The sequence below is a fragment of the Protopterus annectens genome, chromosome 11.part0, assembly GCF_019279795.1.
Source record: "Protopterus annectens isolate FY-2018-M chromosome 11.part0, PAN1.0, whole genome shotgun sequence".
Lineage (NCBI taxonomy): Eukaryota > Metazoa > Chordata > Ceratodontiformes > Protopteridae > Protopterus > Protopterus annectens.
Genome location: NC_056745.1, coordinates 429,751,966 through 429,767,115, shown reverse-complemented (window position 1 = coordinate 429,767,115; position 15,150 = coordinate 429,751,966). Strand labels below are relative to the sequence as shown.

General features: G+C 38.8%; 1 protein-coding gene across 1 annotated transcript in view; it reads left to right on the top strand.

Moving 5' to 3' along the window:
* The window catches only part of LOC122815437 (programmed cell death 1 ligand 1-like), a 183,939-nt gene extending 169,368 nt beyond the window's left edge, over positions 1–14,571 (top strand). Inside the window, exon 9 of the mRNA XM_044087925.1 lies at positions 11,644–14,571. Coding sequence (XP_043943860.1) covers positions 11,644–11,891 — 248 coding nt within the window. The 3' untranslated portion in view covers positions 11,892–14,571. The remainder of the gene's footprint in view (positions 1–11,643) is intronic.
* The last annotated feature ends 579 nt before the right edge of the window (positions 14,572–15,150 follow it).

The window sequence follows — 15,150 nt, the reverse complement described above, 5'->3', positions numbered from 1 at the left end:
TAGCAGCTCCATCCTTAGCATCTTTTTTCCAATATACCCATCATCCCTCCTCAGCACATGTCCAAACCAACGCAATCTCGTCTCTCTTGCTTTGTCTCCAAACTGTCCAACATGAGCTGACCCTCTAATATACTGATTCCTAATCCTATCCATCCTAGTCACACCGAGTGCAAATCTTACCATCTTTAACTCTGCCACATCCAGCTCCGACTCCTGCCTTTTTGTCAATGCCACTGGCTCCAACCCATATAACATAGCTGGTCTCACTACCCTCTTGTAGACCTTCCCTTTCACTCTTACTGGTACCCGTCTGTGACAAATCACTCCTGACACTCTTCTCCACCCATTCCACCCTGCCTGTACTCTCTTCTTCACCTCTCTTCCACATTCCCCATTACTCTGAACTGTTGATCCCAAGTACTTAAACTCGTCCACCTTTACCAACTCTACTCCTTGCATCCTCACCATTCCTCTACCCTCCCTCACATTTACACACATATATTCTGTCTTAGCCCTGCTGACCTTCATTCCTCTGCTCTCTAGAGCATATCTCCACCTCTCCAGAGTCTCCTCAACCTGATTCCTACTCTCACTACAGGTCACAATGTCATCTGCAAACATCATAGTCCACGGGGCCTCCTGTCTGATCTCATCTGTCAACCTGTCCATCACCACTGCAAATAAGAAAGGACTCAGAGCTGATCTTTGATGTAATCCCACTTCCACCTTAAATGGATCTGTCTCTCCCACTGCAGTCCTCACCACTGTCACACTACCCTCGTACATATCCTGTACCACTGTTACATACTTCTCTGCCACTCCCGACTTCCTCATACAATACCACAACTCTTCTCTAGGCACCCTGTCATATGCTTTCTCCAAGTCTCCAAAGACACAATGCAACTCCTTCTGACCTTCTCTGTATTTCTCCAATAACACTCTCAGAGCAAACATTGCATCTGTAGTGCTCTTGCCTGGCATGAAACCATACTGCTGATCGCTAATCATCACCTCCCTTCTTAACCTAGCTTCTACTACTCTTTCCCATAACTTCAAGCTGTGACTGATCAATTTTATCCCTCTGTAGTTACTGCAGCTCTGCACATCACCCTTATTCTTAAAGATAGGTACCAAAACACTTTTTCTCCACTCCTCAGGCATCCTCTGACTTTCCAAAATTTCATTAAACAATCTAGTTAAAAATTCCACTGCCATTTCTCCTAAGCACCTCCATGCCTCCATTGGGATGTCATCTGGGCTAACAGCCTTTCCATTCTTCATCCTCTTCATAGCTGTCCTTACTTCCTCCTTGCTAATCTGTTTCACTTCCTGATTCACTATCCCCACATCATCCAACCTTCTCTCTCTCTCATTCTCTTCATTCATCAGCCCTTCAAAGTACTCTTTCCATCTCCTCAACATACTCTCCTCTCTTGTGAGTACCTTTCCCTCACTATCCTTTATCACCATTACTTGCTGCACATCTTTCCCAGCTCTGTCCCTCTGTCTAGCCAATCGGTACAGGTCCTTTTCTCCCTCTTTAGTGTCCAATCTCTCATACAACTCTCCATATGCCTTATCCTTAGCTTTCGCCACCTCTCTCTTTGCCATGCGCCTCATCTCCTTATACTCATGTCTACTTTCTTCATCTCTTTGACAATCCCACTTCTTCTTCGCCAGCCTCTTCCTCTGTATACTCTCCTGTACTTCCTCATTCCACCACCAGGTCTCCTTGTCCTCCTTCCTCTGTCCAGATGTCACACCAAGCACCTTTCTAGCAGTCTCCCTTACTAGTTCTGCTGTAGTTACCCAGCTATTCGGTAACTCTCCACTGCCTCCCAGTGCCTGTCTTAACTCTTCCCTAAACTCCACTTCACAATCACCCTTTTTTAACTTCCACCATTTAATCCTTGGCACTGCTTTCACACTCCTCCTCCTCTTCTTGATAACCAACGCCATCCTACAGACCATCATTCTATGCAGCTTAACTACACTTTCCCCTGCCACCACTTTACACTCTCCAATCTCCTTCAGACTGGCCCTCCTACATAGGATATAATCCACCTGCGTGCATCTTCCTCCACTCTTGTACATCACCCTATGCGCATCCATCTTCTTAAAATACGTATTCACCACATCCATGTCCATCCTTTTCGCAAAATCCACAATCATATGACCTTCTGCATTCCTCTCCTTAACACCATACCTACCCATCACTTCCTCATCCCCTCTGTTCACTTCGCCAACATGCCCATTAAAGTCCGCTCCAATCACTAGTCTCTCACCCTTGGGTACACTCACCACAACTTCATCCAACTCACTCCAAAATTTCTCTTTCTCATCCATCGCACACCCAACTTGTGGAGCATATGCACTAACAACATTCATCATTACACCATCAACTTCGAGCTTCATAAACATCACTCTGTCAGACACTCTCTTCACGTCTAAAACACCGTCACCCTATGCTCCTCCATCTTCTTAAAATACGTATTCACCACAGCCATGTCCATCCTTTTCGCAAAATCCACAATCATCTGACCTTCTGCATTCCTCTCCTTAACACCATACCTACCCATCACTTCCTCATCCCCTCTGTTCACTTCACCAACATGCCCATTAAAGTCCGCTCCAATCACTAGTCTCTCACCCTTGGGTACACTCACCACAACTTCATCCAACTCACTCCAAAATTTCTCTTTCTCATCCATCGCACACCCAACTTGTGGAGCATATGCACTAACAACATTCATCATTACACCATCAACTTCGATCTTCATAAACATCACTGTGTCAGACACTCTCTTCACGTCTAAAACACTCTTGGCATATTGTTCCTTTAGTATAACCCCTACCCCATTTCTCCTGCCATCCACACCATGATAGAACAATTTGAACCCATTTCCTAAACACCTGGCCTTACTTCCCTTCCATCTGGTCCCTTGCACGCACAATATATCAACCTTCATTCTCTCCATCATATCAGCTAGCTCTCTTCCTATACCAGTCACACTGCCAACATTCAAACTTCTTACCCTCACTGCCCCATTCCTAACTTTCCTCCTCTCTTCCTGCTATTTTAAATATGTAATAAAAAATTATGAAAAATATATGTTTTCCCTTTTAATATATAATCAACAAGAAATTAGTGTATCAGCTTCCTATCTTTAAGAAAAGGTTTCAGACTAATAGAATCATTCAACCCATAACTTTTATCGGCTTGTAGCCGTATTATCCATTTTTGTACAGCTTTTCTGTATTATTCTTGATGTCTCTCATCCTTGTATCTGGATGTATAATTTGCATCACAGTAAACTGAAACATATGTTTCTTTCCTGCCTGTATAGTGTATTTGGCTAGTGCACTTCTTGTATCTTCTATTTGTGTATAATACAAGTGCTCTCTAATTCTATCTTTTATCTGCCGATTAGTTTTCCCTACATAAAACTTAGGGCACTGTATCCAACGGGCCAAATAAACAACGTTACTTGTACTACAACTGGCAGAGCATGAGAACTTAAATTCTCTCAATGTCTCAGGATGAACAAAAACTTGGTTTGCATGGATGTAGCTGCAATAATTACACCTACTGCAACTATATGTACCTATTCTACTCTGCCTAACCTTTTCCATTGGTGTTCCTGTTTTGTCACATAAAACGTATTTTAAGTGATCTCATATACTTATATGTAACTGTAGGTTTTTTACCTACCACATCCTTCACCTTCTCATTAAAAGTCAGAATATGCCAATTTCTATATAAAATATCCATAATTACTTTATTGTCTGAGGTGTAGGGAATACATACCCTACATTTATTATAATCAAAATTTCTCTTATTTTTCTTTGTTTGAATGGATCCATGTGAAAAATATGGTTGTCTGATTCCCTGCCTTTGTTCTCCAACACTCTCAATGGTTTCTTGGCATAAACCTATACTATACCCTCTTTGCATGAATAAAGCCTGTATCTCTTGTTCTTGTTTAGAATAAAATGGTATCATCATTAGTTAACCTGGATATCCGTAAAGTTTGTCCTTTTAGTATACTTTTAAAAATATATTGGGGATGCATACTGCTTCTTTCAAGTAAATTATTTTTCTTACATTTCTTCTTAAAATGCACAGTTAATAATTGCCTATCAACCAACATAAGTTTAACATCTAAAAAATCTATTTCAACAGTTGATTTATGTAAAATAAATTTTAGGAAGGATGTAGTTCCTTGTAAATATTCTACATATTCTATAAGGTCGGATTCTAAACCTCTCCATATGAAAAAAATATCATCCACAAAATGATAGTAACTCAATATATATCTAGCATACTGTTCATTTGTATGTGCCAAGGATTCCTCCCAGTGTGCCATCACTATGTTGGCATAAGTGTTGGCACATGTAGTACCCATAACACCCCAGCTTGTTGGTGATAAATAACTCCATCATGCATAAAAATATTATTTAACAGAACTAACTCCATCAACATACATTGTGTATTAATATCATTCCTACTAAAACTACTGTGTCAACCCAGAAATTCTCTCATATATTCTATCCCAGCGTCATTGGATATGCAAGTAAATAGAGAGAAAACGTCTAGCGTAACAAAAATCACATTTTGTTTAAGTGGCTGCATCTCCATATCTCTATATAATGATGTCAAAAAAAACTCTGTATCTAACAATACAGTCTGTATATTAAGTAACAAAGGATGTAATATTTTTCCAAGTAAATGGAAATAGGTTCAGTCAACCAACCATTGCCCAATACTATCGGTCCATATGGTGGATGAACAGTTGATTTGTGTACCTTAGGATATCCTTTAAAAATAGGAATGACAGGTGTCTCAATGAAAAAAATATTCATACAGTTCTTTTGTAATATATCTACATGCCAGACTATCCATAAGTTCATTATATACTGTGGATATGGTATTTTTTTACTTCTATTGTTGTTATCTTACGATATGTGTTAATATCTGCCAACAAAAGTTTCAATGCTCTGTCATAATCTAAACTATTGATTATGAGTATTCCTCCATGCATTTTATAAAGGCATGCAATTTCTCCATCTTTCCCTTCCTTTTCTGTATTTTCAGATGTTTTATATATTCACTTTCCTAGAGGTGTGAAAACAAATCCCAATTATTACCCTCGGCACTGTTGAAGATTCGGCAGATATTTCTCATCATTGTCCTATGTTCCTGCTGTCTCCCCTGTCAAATTGCTGAAACTTTCTACTTTTGAAAAGCTAGTTAACCAGCATCCTACATTATAATTGCATCCTGTAAAATCATCAAACTATTGATCATATAGAGTTCTTCGAAAGTCCTAAATGGCAACTCTATACGATATCTGAAAAAACATCAAGACACAGAATGCAACATGTAAGACTGCACCCTTCTATGTGAGTGGCAGAAAGGCTGAAGTGTATAATGTTGGCAATGTCCCACCAGCTGCTCATTAGAATAGTGTTGCTCTCCATTACCTCTACAACATAAGGTAACCAGTTTGAGGTTTGCTCTGAATGGTAAATGTTTTCAGGATTATATTACCCATGGTACCATTTGGTATTATGATTGACATTTAATTATTTATTTAACTGAGGCCAAGTCTCTTATTTAACTGAGACTTTGTCTCAGTACAGTCACTTTGGACTGTGGTGTTTTACTATGGGGGTATTTGCTTTACTACATGGGCAAGAGGTTTCCTACCTGAGGGTTTACCAATAACATGGAATGTCCAACTAGGGGCCAAGGCTTTCCAAGCTCTTGATCCAGGTTCTCAATTTTTTTCCAGTCATGTATACTGTCATAGTTAAGGACTTTCAATGAATTCTGTATGATCAATAGTTGGATGATTTTATAGGATTTGATTGTAATGCAGAGATCCCAGTCAACCACCTGAATGCATATGGCTCTCTATCTAATGTTGAATATGGCTTTAGAACTACCTGTAGTAGACCTAAATTATGTTCTTTTTCCCTAAGTCTGTTTACCAAAAGTGATCTGTGAAATTTTACAAATGATATCTTGACAGACTTTGTTAAAGGTTTGACAATGGCTCACATTCTCTCTTCAAAGAATGTTTAGCAACAGTTCCTTAATCTAGTTCTCTGGGTATGTCACTTATATCTTTGTTTGACCATAAAGTCCCTTGTTTTTCCCATCCTTCCTTTGCTATATGTATGCCTCTAATAAAAGGCATGATTTAAACAATAACATGCTTATCCTGTGGAAATGGAAATGGAAAAAAAAATATCTTATTACAAAACAACTCTAATCTAATCTAATCTAATCTAATCTAATCTAATCTAATCTAATCTAATCTAATCTAATCTAATCTAATCAGGCATGACCATGTGAATACAAAACAAGCAGCAACTTAATAGCCTTAAGAAAGCCAACGCTTTTGGTGCATCAACCAACATCTATTCCTACCTTTAATATGAATTCTGTGTCTGTTAAACTTTTCATCTAAACATCTGGGGGTTGGCGTGACCCCTTATTTATCTTTTCTTGTTATCCTGACAACCTCCATAAATAATAGGCCACCTTTGTTAAAGATAACTTTCTTGTGTTTAATCTGCTTTCTCCTTTAGCAAGATGGTACATTACTTAGAAGGGATCTTTAGTCCGCAGTTATAGTATGGTCTGCTTGTCATCCCTTCCACCAAATGTGGCCAAACAGGACCTGTACATCATTTAACTCTATCTATGTGGAGAATATCACAATATTTCCAGATGGAATCCAGCTACGAATCACTTACATGTCATTTCTGATCTTTGTCCAGATTCAAATTATAGCTCTTCAATAGTAGATGTTTTTGTTTTTGTAGAATGTAACAGATCTTTACATTCATCTTGATTTCACAGAAAACACTAATATTTTCTATCTTCGGATTTCTTCTATCAGAAAAGTTTCTTCTGTTTGTGACCCAAGGATCTGCATCTCTCTCTGTTGACTTTTCATAATGCCTCTGACTTTCATAACTTCCCATCTTCTTCACTGTTTATTACTCAATTATCTTTCCTATGCACATTAAATATGTCAATGCAGAATGCAAAGATTCTTTTTTTTAACAAATACATTTTATTAAAATTTTATAACAAACATAAAAAGTAAACCAAACCACAGAACAAATGTCTATAATTTGATATTTAATTTTGTAAGTAACAAAGCAACAAGCAAAAAGACCACACAAAAAAAAAAAAAAAACATAAGCAACAACAAAACCCAAGGCAAACCAGAGATGTTGAAGGTTTTACACATTGGAGACTGTTTTTTCCAGGTTGTTTTTTCTTTCTTTAATTTAATTAATTAAATTTAATTTAATTGCCAATATTTCCTTTTTTTCTTTGACTGATCACTTATATTTTACTTTTATGAATTTGTTTTTGTTTTTTATATATTTTATAGTTATATTTTTGATTGCAATGATTAAAAGCTATGTACTTTTGACTCATAATTCTGTTTCATATGTTACTTTTCCTGATATACATTTGCTTTTCTCAAACTGCCTGTAGTATTTATTCTGTGTTTAATCTCTTTATTTTACTTTTGTAATATTTCAGTTTATGTTTTTGATTGTGATTGAAAGGTGACATTTGTAACAGTTCACTTACCTAGTTAAATTAATGAAATAAAAAAGGGATAACTGACTAGGGGTTGCCTATGCATCTCTTTGGATGATGAAAAGGCCATGGGTCTTGCTCCACTGACATGTTCATATATTTATAACACATCTCAGGAGTACCTATAAACTGACAACAGAGATTAGACTTCTGGTTAAACTGGATTAGTCCTTAATTTGAGTTACCACTTGTTTGGATTAGAGATCACTGGGCATATGCAAATCTCATGGCAGCTGAGCTGCTGGGACTTCTCACTTAAATGGAGAACATCGACATCTGTGCAGTGACAGAGACCTGGTTCAAAGCCCCAGAGAGCACCCCTGCATTACCAGGCTATAATTCATACCACACCTTTCGGCCACCTAACCCGGAATGAAGCACTAAAGGTGGAGGTATGTCCATAGTCATTAAGGATATCCACACCTCCAGGCTAGTTGCACAGCATAATGCATCCGAGATTATCCAAGTGCAACTAACTCTGGGCAAGACCACAATCCAAATTGTAGCTTGCTACAGACCCCCCGCCATGCCCCAGGATTCCCACTCCTCATTTCTTGATATACTGGAAAGTAATAGGGTACAACCTAACACCCTAATAATGGGCGATTTCAACTACCCCACCATTAACTGGGAAAACTACTCATGTACCAACTATTTTGCTTAAGGTTTTCTGGAATTCATAAATTCCAACGCCTTGGATCAACTTATTCACACCCCCACCAGGGGCAGCAATATCCTAGACCTGGTCGTTACCACCATGGGCAACCAGTGTTCCACACCAGAGGTCAATTTCTCATTGGTCAGATCTGACCACAAGCTAATCACCCTAGACATCCACATCCCGCCTCCACCCCCAATTAGGGAAACCACAGTAAAAAACTTCTCCAAAGCCAACTTCACACTTCTTAAGACAGAAGTGGCAAACTTCATGACACCCATGCAGATGGAAAATAGAGGCATGACTGCTGAATCCTACACAAATGAACTTTATAAACACTTACATGAGTGCATGGATCATGCTATCCCTAAGAGAACCAAGATGCTATCCTCCAAAAAAGGAAGCCAATCTGGTGGTCCTCTGCCATAAACAAACTCTACAACAGAAGAAAGAAACTGTTGCAAAAAAAGAGTAAAATCCCATGAGTGGAGGAACTCCCTGGTCAATCTCAGTAAAAAGTTGAGATCCCTCATAAAAGCATCCAAAGCTAGTTACAAAAACCAAATTGCCACTGATTCTAAAGAACCACAAAACATTCTGTAGCTCTTTCAAGAATCTCAATGGCAACACTCAGATCTGCTCTGAATTACAGCACAATGGCACTAAATATACAGAACCAACTGATATTGCCAACATCCTGGCAGATAGGTTCAGTGCTAACTTTACCCCCCCTCTCACCACCTAGAGGGCCCATCTCTATACTGGAAGAATGCAAAGTTCCTGTAATCATGGCTGCACAGGTAAAAAAACACACTCTCCAAAGCCAAGAACACAGCATCCATGGGACCTGACAATATCCCAGGCTGCGTTCTACATGAACTACAGAATGAACTGACACCCTACCTAAGTACCATGTTCAGTCATAGCCTCACCTCAGGCTTTGTGCCCACTGAATGGTGCACCGCGATGGTTATCCCACTCCACAAAGGGGGAGCCACAACGGACCCCGGGAACTACCACCCCCATTAGCCTGACGAGCCTGGTCTGCAAGGCCATGGAACGTATCATCATAGAACTCATAAACAAAGACATTGGTAATCTCCAAACTCTGGACCCTACCCAGTTCAGATTTGTAAAAGGCAGATCATGTCTCCTAAACCTGATTGACTTCTTTGAAGCAGTCACCAAAGCGATAGATGAGGGTAAGGTGGTTCACACAGCTTATCTAGATCTCGCCAAGGCTTTTGACACTTTCCCCCCACTCTGGAATTATAGATAAGCTCACTAAACTAGGTATAAATCCCTATGTCACAAGATGGGTTGCCAACTGGCTTACAGAAAGAACCCACACTGTGAAAGTAGCAGACTCCAAATCCGACTTCAGACCAGTGACGTGTGGAGTACCATAGGGTTCAGTCCTGGGTCCTCTCCTGTTTGGTATCTACTTTTCTGAAGTACAGGCTAACACAGAAGGTCTTTGGCTAACAAAGTTTGCAGATGACTGCAAACTAGGAGCCATAATCGAAACTCCTAACAATGTGGACATACTACAAAAGGGCCTCACTGAGACAGATGCCTGGTGTCAAAGCCATGGCCTGAAGCTCAATGCCAAAAAGTGTATTGTCATCCCTTTTGGTAAAAACTCTGTATCCATGAACTACCACATAGCTGATAGTCTACTTAATGCTGAAAATGTGATAAGAGACCTTGGGACACAGGTGGACAGTAGTCTCTCCTTTGATAATCACATTGCCACAGTGATCAGGAAATCCTTCTACATGGCTCACCTCATCACAAAAGGTTTCTCATCCAGAAAAAAATAGGTCATTGTTCCCCTCTACTCATCACTCATTAGATCCATTATAGAGTACAACGCCCCTTTTGGTATGTACCTCACAAGACATCTACAACAACTGGAAAGGCCACAGAAAAACCTCACAAAGAGGATTACCGGCCTCAAACAGATGCCCTATGCAGACCGCCTCAAAAAACTCTAGCTTTACTCCGTTGCATATCACCTACTCAGACGATCTCTGCCTAACATACAAAGCTATGTCAAACCCAGAGCTGTTGGACATGCTCAACTTAAAGAAATCCCAATCCCTCCGAGCTACATGCTCTAGGGACCTAAACCTTGTCACCACAATAAACATAACATGCTGGAGGGATAGATTCCTGTCCCTGAGACTTCCCATACTCTGGAACGGACTACCTATCTATGTCAAGCAGAGCTACTCATTAGCACTCTTCAAGAAAAATCTTGATGCTTGGATGGGAGATAGGAAATTCGGGTCTATATTATAACATCGAAGTTCATAAACATCGAATGTTATAGTATCGAACCCTAAACACCGAAATCTGCAAACATCGAGCAGTCAGAATAGCATTTTTTTTCCCAGGGAAAAAAAATCACTACTCCAAGAAACATACACACAACACAAATACACACAAAAAAACAGCAATCCACACACATTAAAATCCTACACCTAAACCTAAACTAAACTTTATATACACTACTAGCTATCCACTTACCTTAACCCAACCCTAACTCTAAGGTCCATCACTATCGCTCACTCATCTTACCCGCGCCCTAACCCTAACTCACCTATCCTACCCCCTAACCCTAACCTACACACAACCGCACACTCACCTAACCAGCGCCCTAACCCTAACTCACCTAACCCGTCCCCTAACCCTAACCTACACACAATTGCACACTTACCTGACCCGCACTCTAACCCTAACGTCCACACAACCGCACACTTACCTGACCCGCTCCCTAATTCTAACTCACCTAACCCGCCCCCTAACCTACACGCAATCGCACCCTTACCTGAACCTGACCCATAACGTTCCAACATATCAAACGTTGAAAGCAGCGAAGCCACAGCAACGGCCCACCGAATTCTTTCCCTGGGAAAGAATTCAGTGTCCTGCACCTTCGCTGTTTTCAGCATTCGACATTACTGGTTCGATATTATAACATTCGAACTTTATAAAATTTGATGTTATAATATAGACCCAGGAAATTCACCCCGGGGGATCACTTCTGTGGCTCTGCTCGACAGGGGCACAGGAAAATAATTTTCTTGGGTGGTGAAAGCCAGGGTACATTTTTGGCCAGGCTTATATAGGCCCTAGGGCCAATAGCCTAGTACCTACCTATGAACCTATGAACCTATGATGAGAAATGTTGTGTAGAAGGGCGGTAGAAGTATCTTTGTTCTTCCTCCTACTTCTTCATAAATGCATTGACTAGCTTTATAACTTGCATTACTCCTGCTACAGAAATTCATTAAATATCTTGCATTTCTGCTTTGCATTTATTAACATGTGTTTTCTTTGTGTTTCCTAGATTCCCGTTTGGTGGTAGCACTAATGAATAACTCTCCAAACAACAGCAATATAAAGGACTTATTTGACCACCCTGATTGTAATGTGATTGCCAGAGTCAGAGACACAAAAACTGGTAAAGACATGCTGGAAGATAGAGTGAAGACACTGCTTTGCAACTGCCTCACGTCTGCCAGGACAGAGGAAAACAGAGTGGATGAAAATAAGGACACGTACTCTATTTCTTTAATGGCAGAAGAGTTAGCATAAAGAACCCTATGAGCTGTGGGTCTTTCCTGTTAATTTTTCTGTTTTGAGATTGCACACTGTCTATAAATATTATATCCACAGACCACCATTAAACAGTTTTCTTGAGGTGGTATACTGTGCCATTTTCTGAAATGATACTTAGCAGTGTCTGAAAACTGCAGGCATTCTATTTATTTATTTAGTTAACTGTGAAAGTCCAACTGGGACAAAGCCCATTTTCAGTGGAGGCCTGGGGAGAAATGGTCCAGATACATTTCTTTGGAATGTGGGATAAAACTGTAGCACCCGGAGGAAACCCACAGGAATACATGGAGGACATACAGACTCCACACAGAGAGCACACCAACCAAGACTTGAAGTGGAGAACCTCTTGCTGTGTGGCGACAATGCTAACTGCTGCTCCACTGCACCGCCCAGTTATGACATAAAATGATATAGCTTGAAATAAGTCTGTTTGTATTGTTGATACTGTGCTGTTACTTTGTAGAAAAACATAACTGCTGTGTGATTGCTAGTCATTTTTTTACATTTGCATGTTTTGTACACATCTGCAGTTACGATTTACTTTTTCTTCCCTCCATTCTAGCCTCAAAGCTGCAGGGGTATAACTATAGCCTGCTGTCTTTTTAGTTTTCCTCAGTGGGAAAATGTTGTAGGTTGAACCCCAGAAGAAGTTGTACTGCACTGTTGCATTTTTAATAAGCCCTACAATCTAGGTTAATTGTTTCCTGATACATGACTTGCAGGGATGTTAGAGCACACAGCATGCACAAACTCCCATTTATATTCCGTCCCCATTTCAATAGAATATTTGTCTGTTGTATAACTCTAAATGAACCCAGCTGCACTGTATTCAGGAGAAGAGTCCTTTGTCCTTGCATGAGACTGGCTTCTATGTATGTACTGTAGGCTGCATTATGAAACATTTCTATGTGCACTTGCTAGTTGTGTACCTTTTCATCAATCTACAGAGTGGGTTTATTCATAGACTGTGTGGTCTACATACAGGTATTAAGCCCGAGTGGGTAAATAACACTATCCATAGGTAAACCTGAGTGGTGCCTATAGCCATGGAAACACTCATTACAGTCATACAACAGCATTATAATATTTTTTTACAATAGATGTTAAGAGCTTATATACTAGGATAGGTCATGCCTTTGGTCTTGAGGCAGTTCGACTTTTTTCTTGGAATTTCTCCAGTTACAGAATATATTGTAGACCTTAACCATTTCTGACTTACTAATAATTTTTTTGAGTTTAATAATACTCTTTTTAGACAGAAACAGGGTACAGCCATGGGGGCTGCTTTTGTCCCCATGTATGCTAATCTTAGTATGGGACTTTTTGAACTAGAATACATTTATAAAAGTACATTTTTCTGTCAGCATGTTGTTAAATATTTCCGTTATATTGATGATTTGATTTTTATTGCCCAGGGTGGGGATGATATGGTTGAACAATTTGTTCAATCTTTACATCTTAAAAGATTTCATTTACAATTTGATGGACTACTGGTAGGAAAATGCATTCCTTTTTTGGATGCACAATTAAGTATTGTGAATGGGACAGCTTTACATACTACTGTCCATAGAAAGTTTGATCAGGGTACACAGTTTGTAGATAGGGATAGTGGTCATCCAACTCATACCTTAGAAGCACTTCCCTATGGTGAAATGCTTAGGGCATCTAGATTGTGTAATAATATTGGAGATCTAAAAAGAGAATTACAAGTAACTGTGGACATGTTTGAGAAAAGGGGTTATGATAAGAACTTAATAGAAAGAAGCTGGAAGAAGTTATGTTCTGTCTTTGTTGTAAATAACACATACAATAATTCATATATCATGGCTTCACATAATATGGCTCAAACAGAACCCTCTGAATCTATTTATTTTGTTTCTACATTTGGGTGTTACAGTTTTGAAATTTCCCAAGTAATAAAATATTTTTGGAACTATTTGTGTTCCTTGAAAAATGTTTCTTCTTGGTTAAATGCTAAGTTAGGCATTTCCTATAGAAGAGGTAGAAACACACATAATTTTATTGTTAAAGGAAAGTTTTGTCCCCCGGATGTTAGAATTAATTCAAATATACTTCCATTGGATACTTCTTCTTGTAAAAAATGCAAGGCTTGCAGATATGTAATAGACAAATTTAATTATATCAACCATATTCCATTTGACACATTGTACAGTTTTACGTGCAATACAGAAGGAATTATATATGCACTTAAATGCCCATGTAATTTGTTTTATATTGGAGAAACTAAAAGGGCTTTTAAGGTTAGAATGCTTGAACATATAAGAGATATTAATAATAGGAAACAAGAAAGTTCTATAGCTACTCATTTTGAATGTTTCCATAATAGCAACAGTGAAGGTCTACAGGGTACTGTATTAGAGAAAATTAAAGTGACAGTATTTGATGAATGTATTTTAAAAAAACGGCTTCTGACTAAGGAGTCTTTATATATTTTGAAATGTAACACTTTGTATCCATATGGTCTTAATAAAGAGCTTAATTGGAAATTTCTGATTTAATTGTTTAATTAATTGTTTAATTGAGTATACTATATGAGGCAAGTTTTTTTAATATGCTTTTACTCCTTGAAGGCTTGTGTGGAGAGCCGAGACGTTAGAGTTGAGCTTATTTTAATAAAATATTGGTGGATTCACTGGCTGGTTGTTCTTGTTTGTAGTTCTGTTTTGTGGTTTTCATATACAACAGCATTATGTATAAAAAGTTTTATGAGATTTTTTTATACTTTTTGCTTTTACTCAGTTCCTTGTTCAGGTGCAGTTGTTGTCTCTATAGAAGATCAAATCCAGTGGTTCTGTGTGCGAGCTGTTTGTGTAGTTACATTGAGGTGGAGTACATATTCTGTTAAATACAGCAGCTTTTTAAAAGCCTGTTTCCTTAACATTTTTGTCTTCTGTGATGGACTATCAAAAGGACATTGTGATGACTGTGTACTTTAGTAGACTTAAGTTTTTGTTTTGTTCATGTCATGTCTGTTTAGCTGCAACTCTTAAGGCTACCAAAATACACGTGAATCTGTTCCACACACTGGAAACACGACATTCTTCATGGAAACTCACTATTGGTGTGGGTAAAGAATGCTTTTTAGTGAAAAGTCACTGCCTGATTTCTCATTCAGGTGGTCAGTCATATAAAATTCAGCAGAAAAGTGGTACAGGAAATCTTTTTTTTCCACAGATTGCACTGTATATAATATGATATTATACAAACTGTCTCT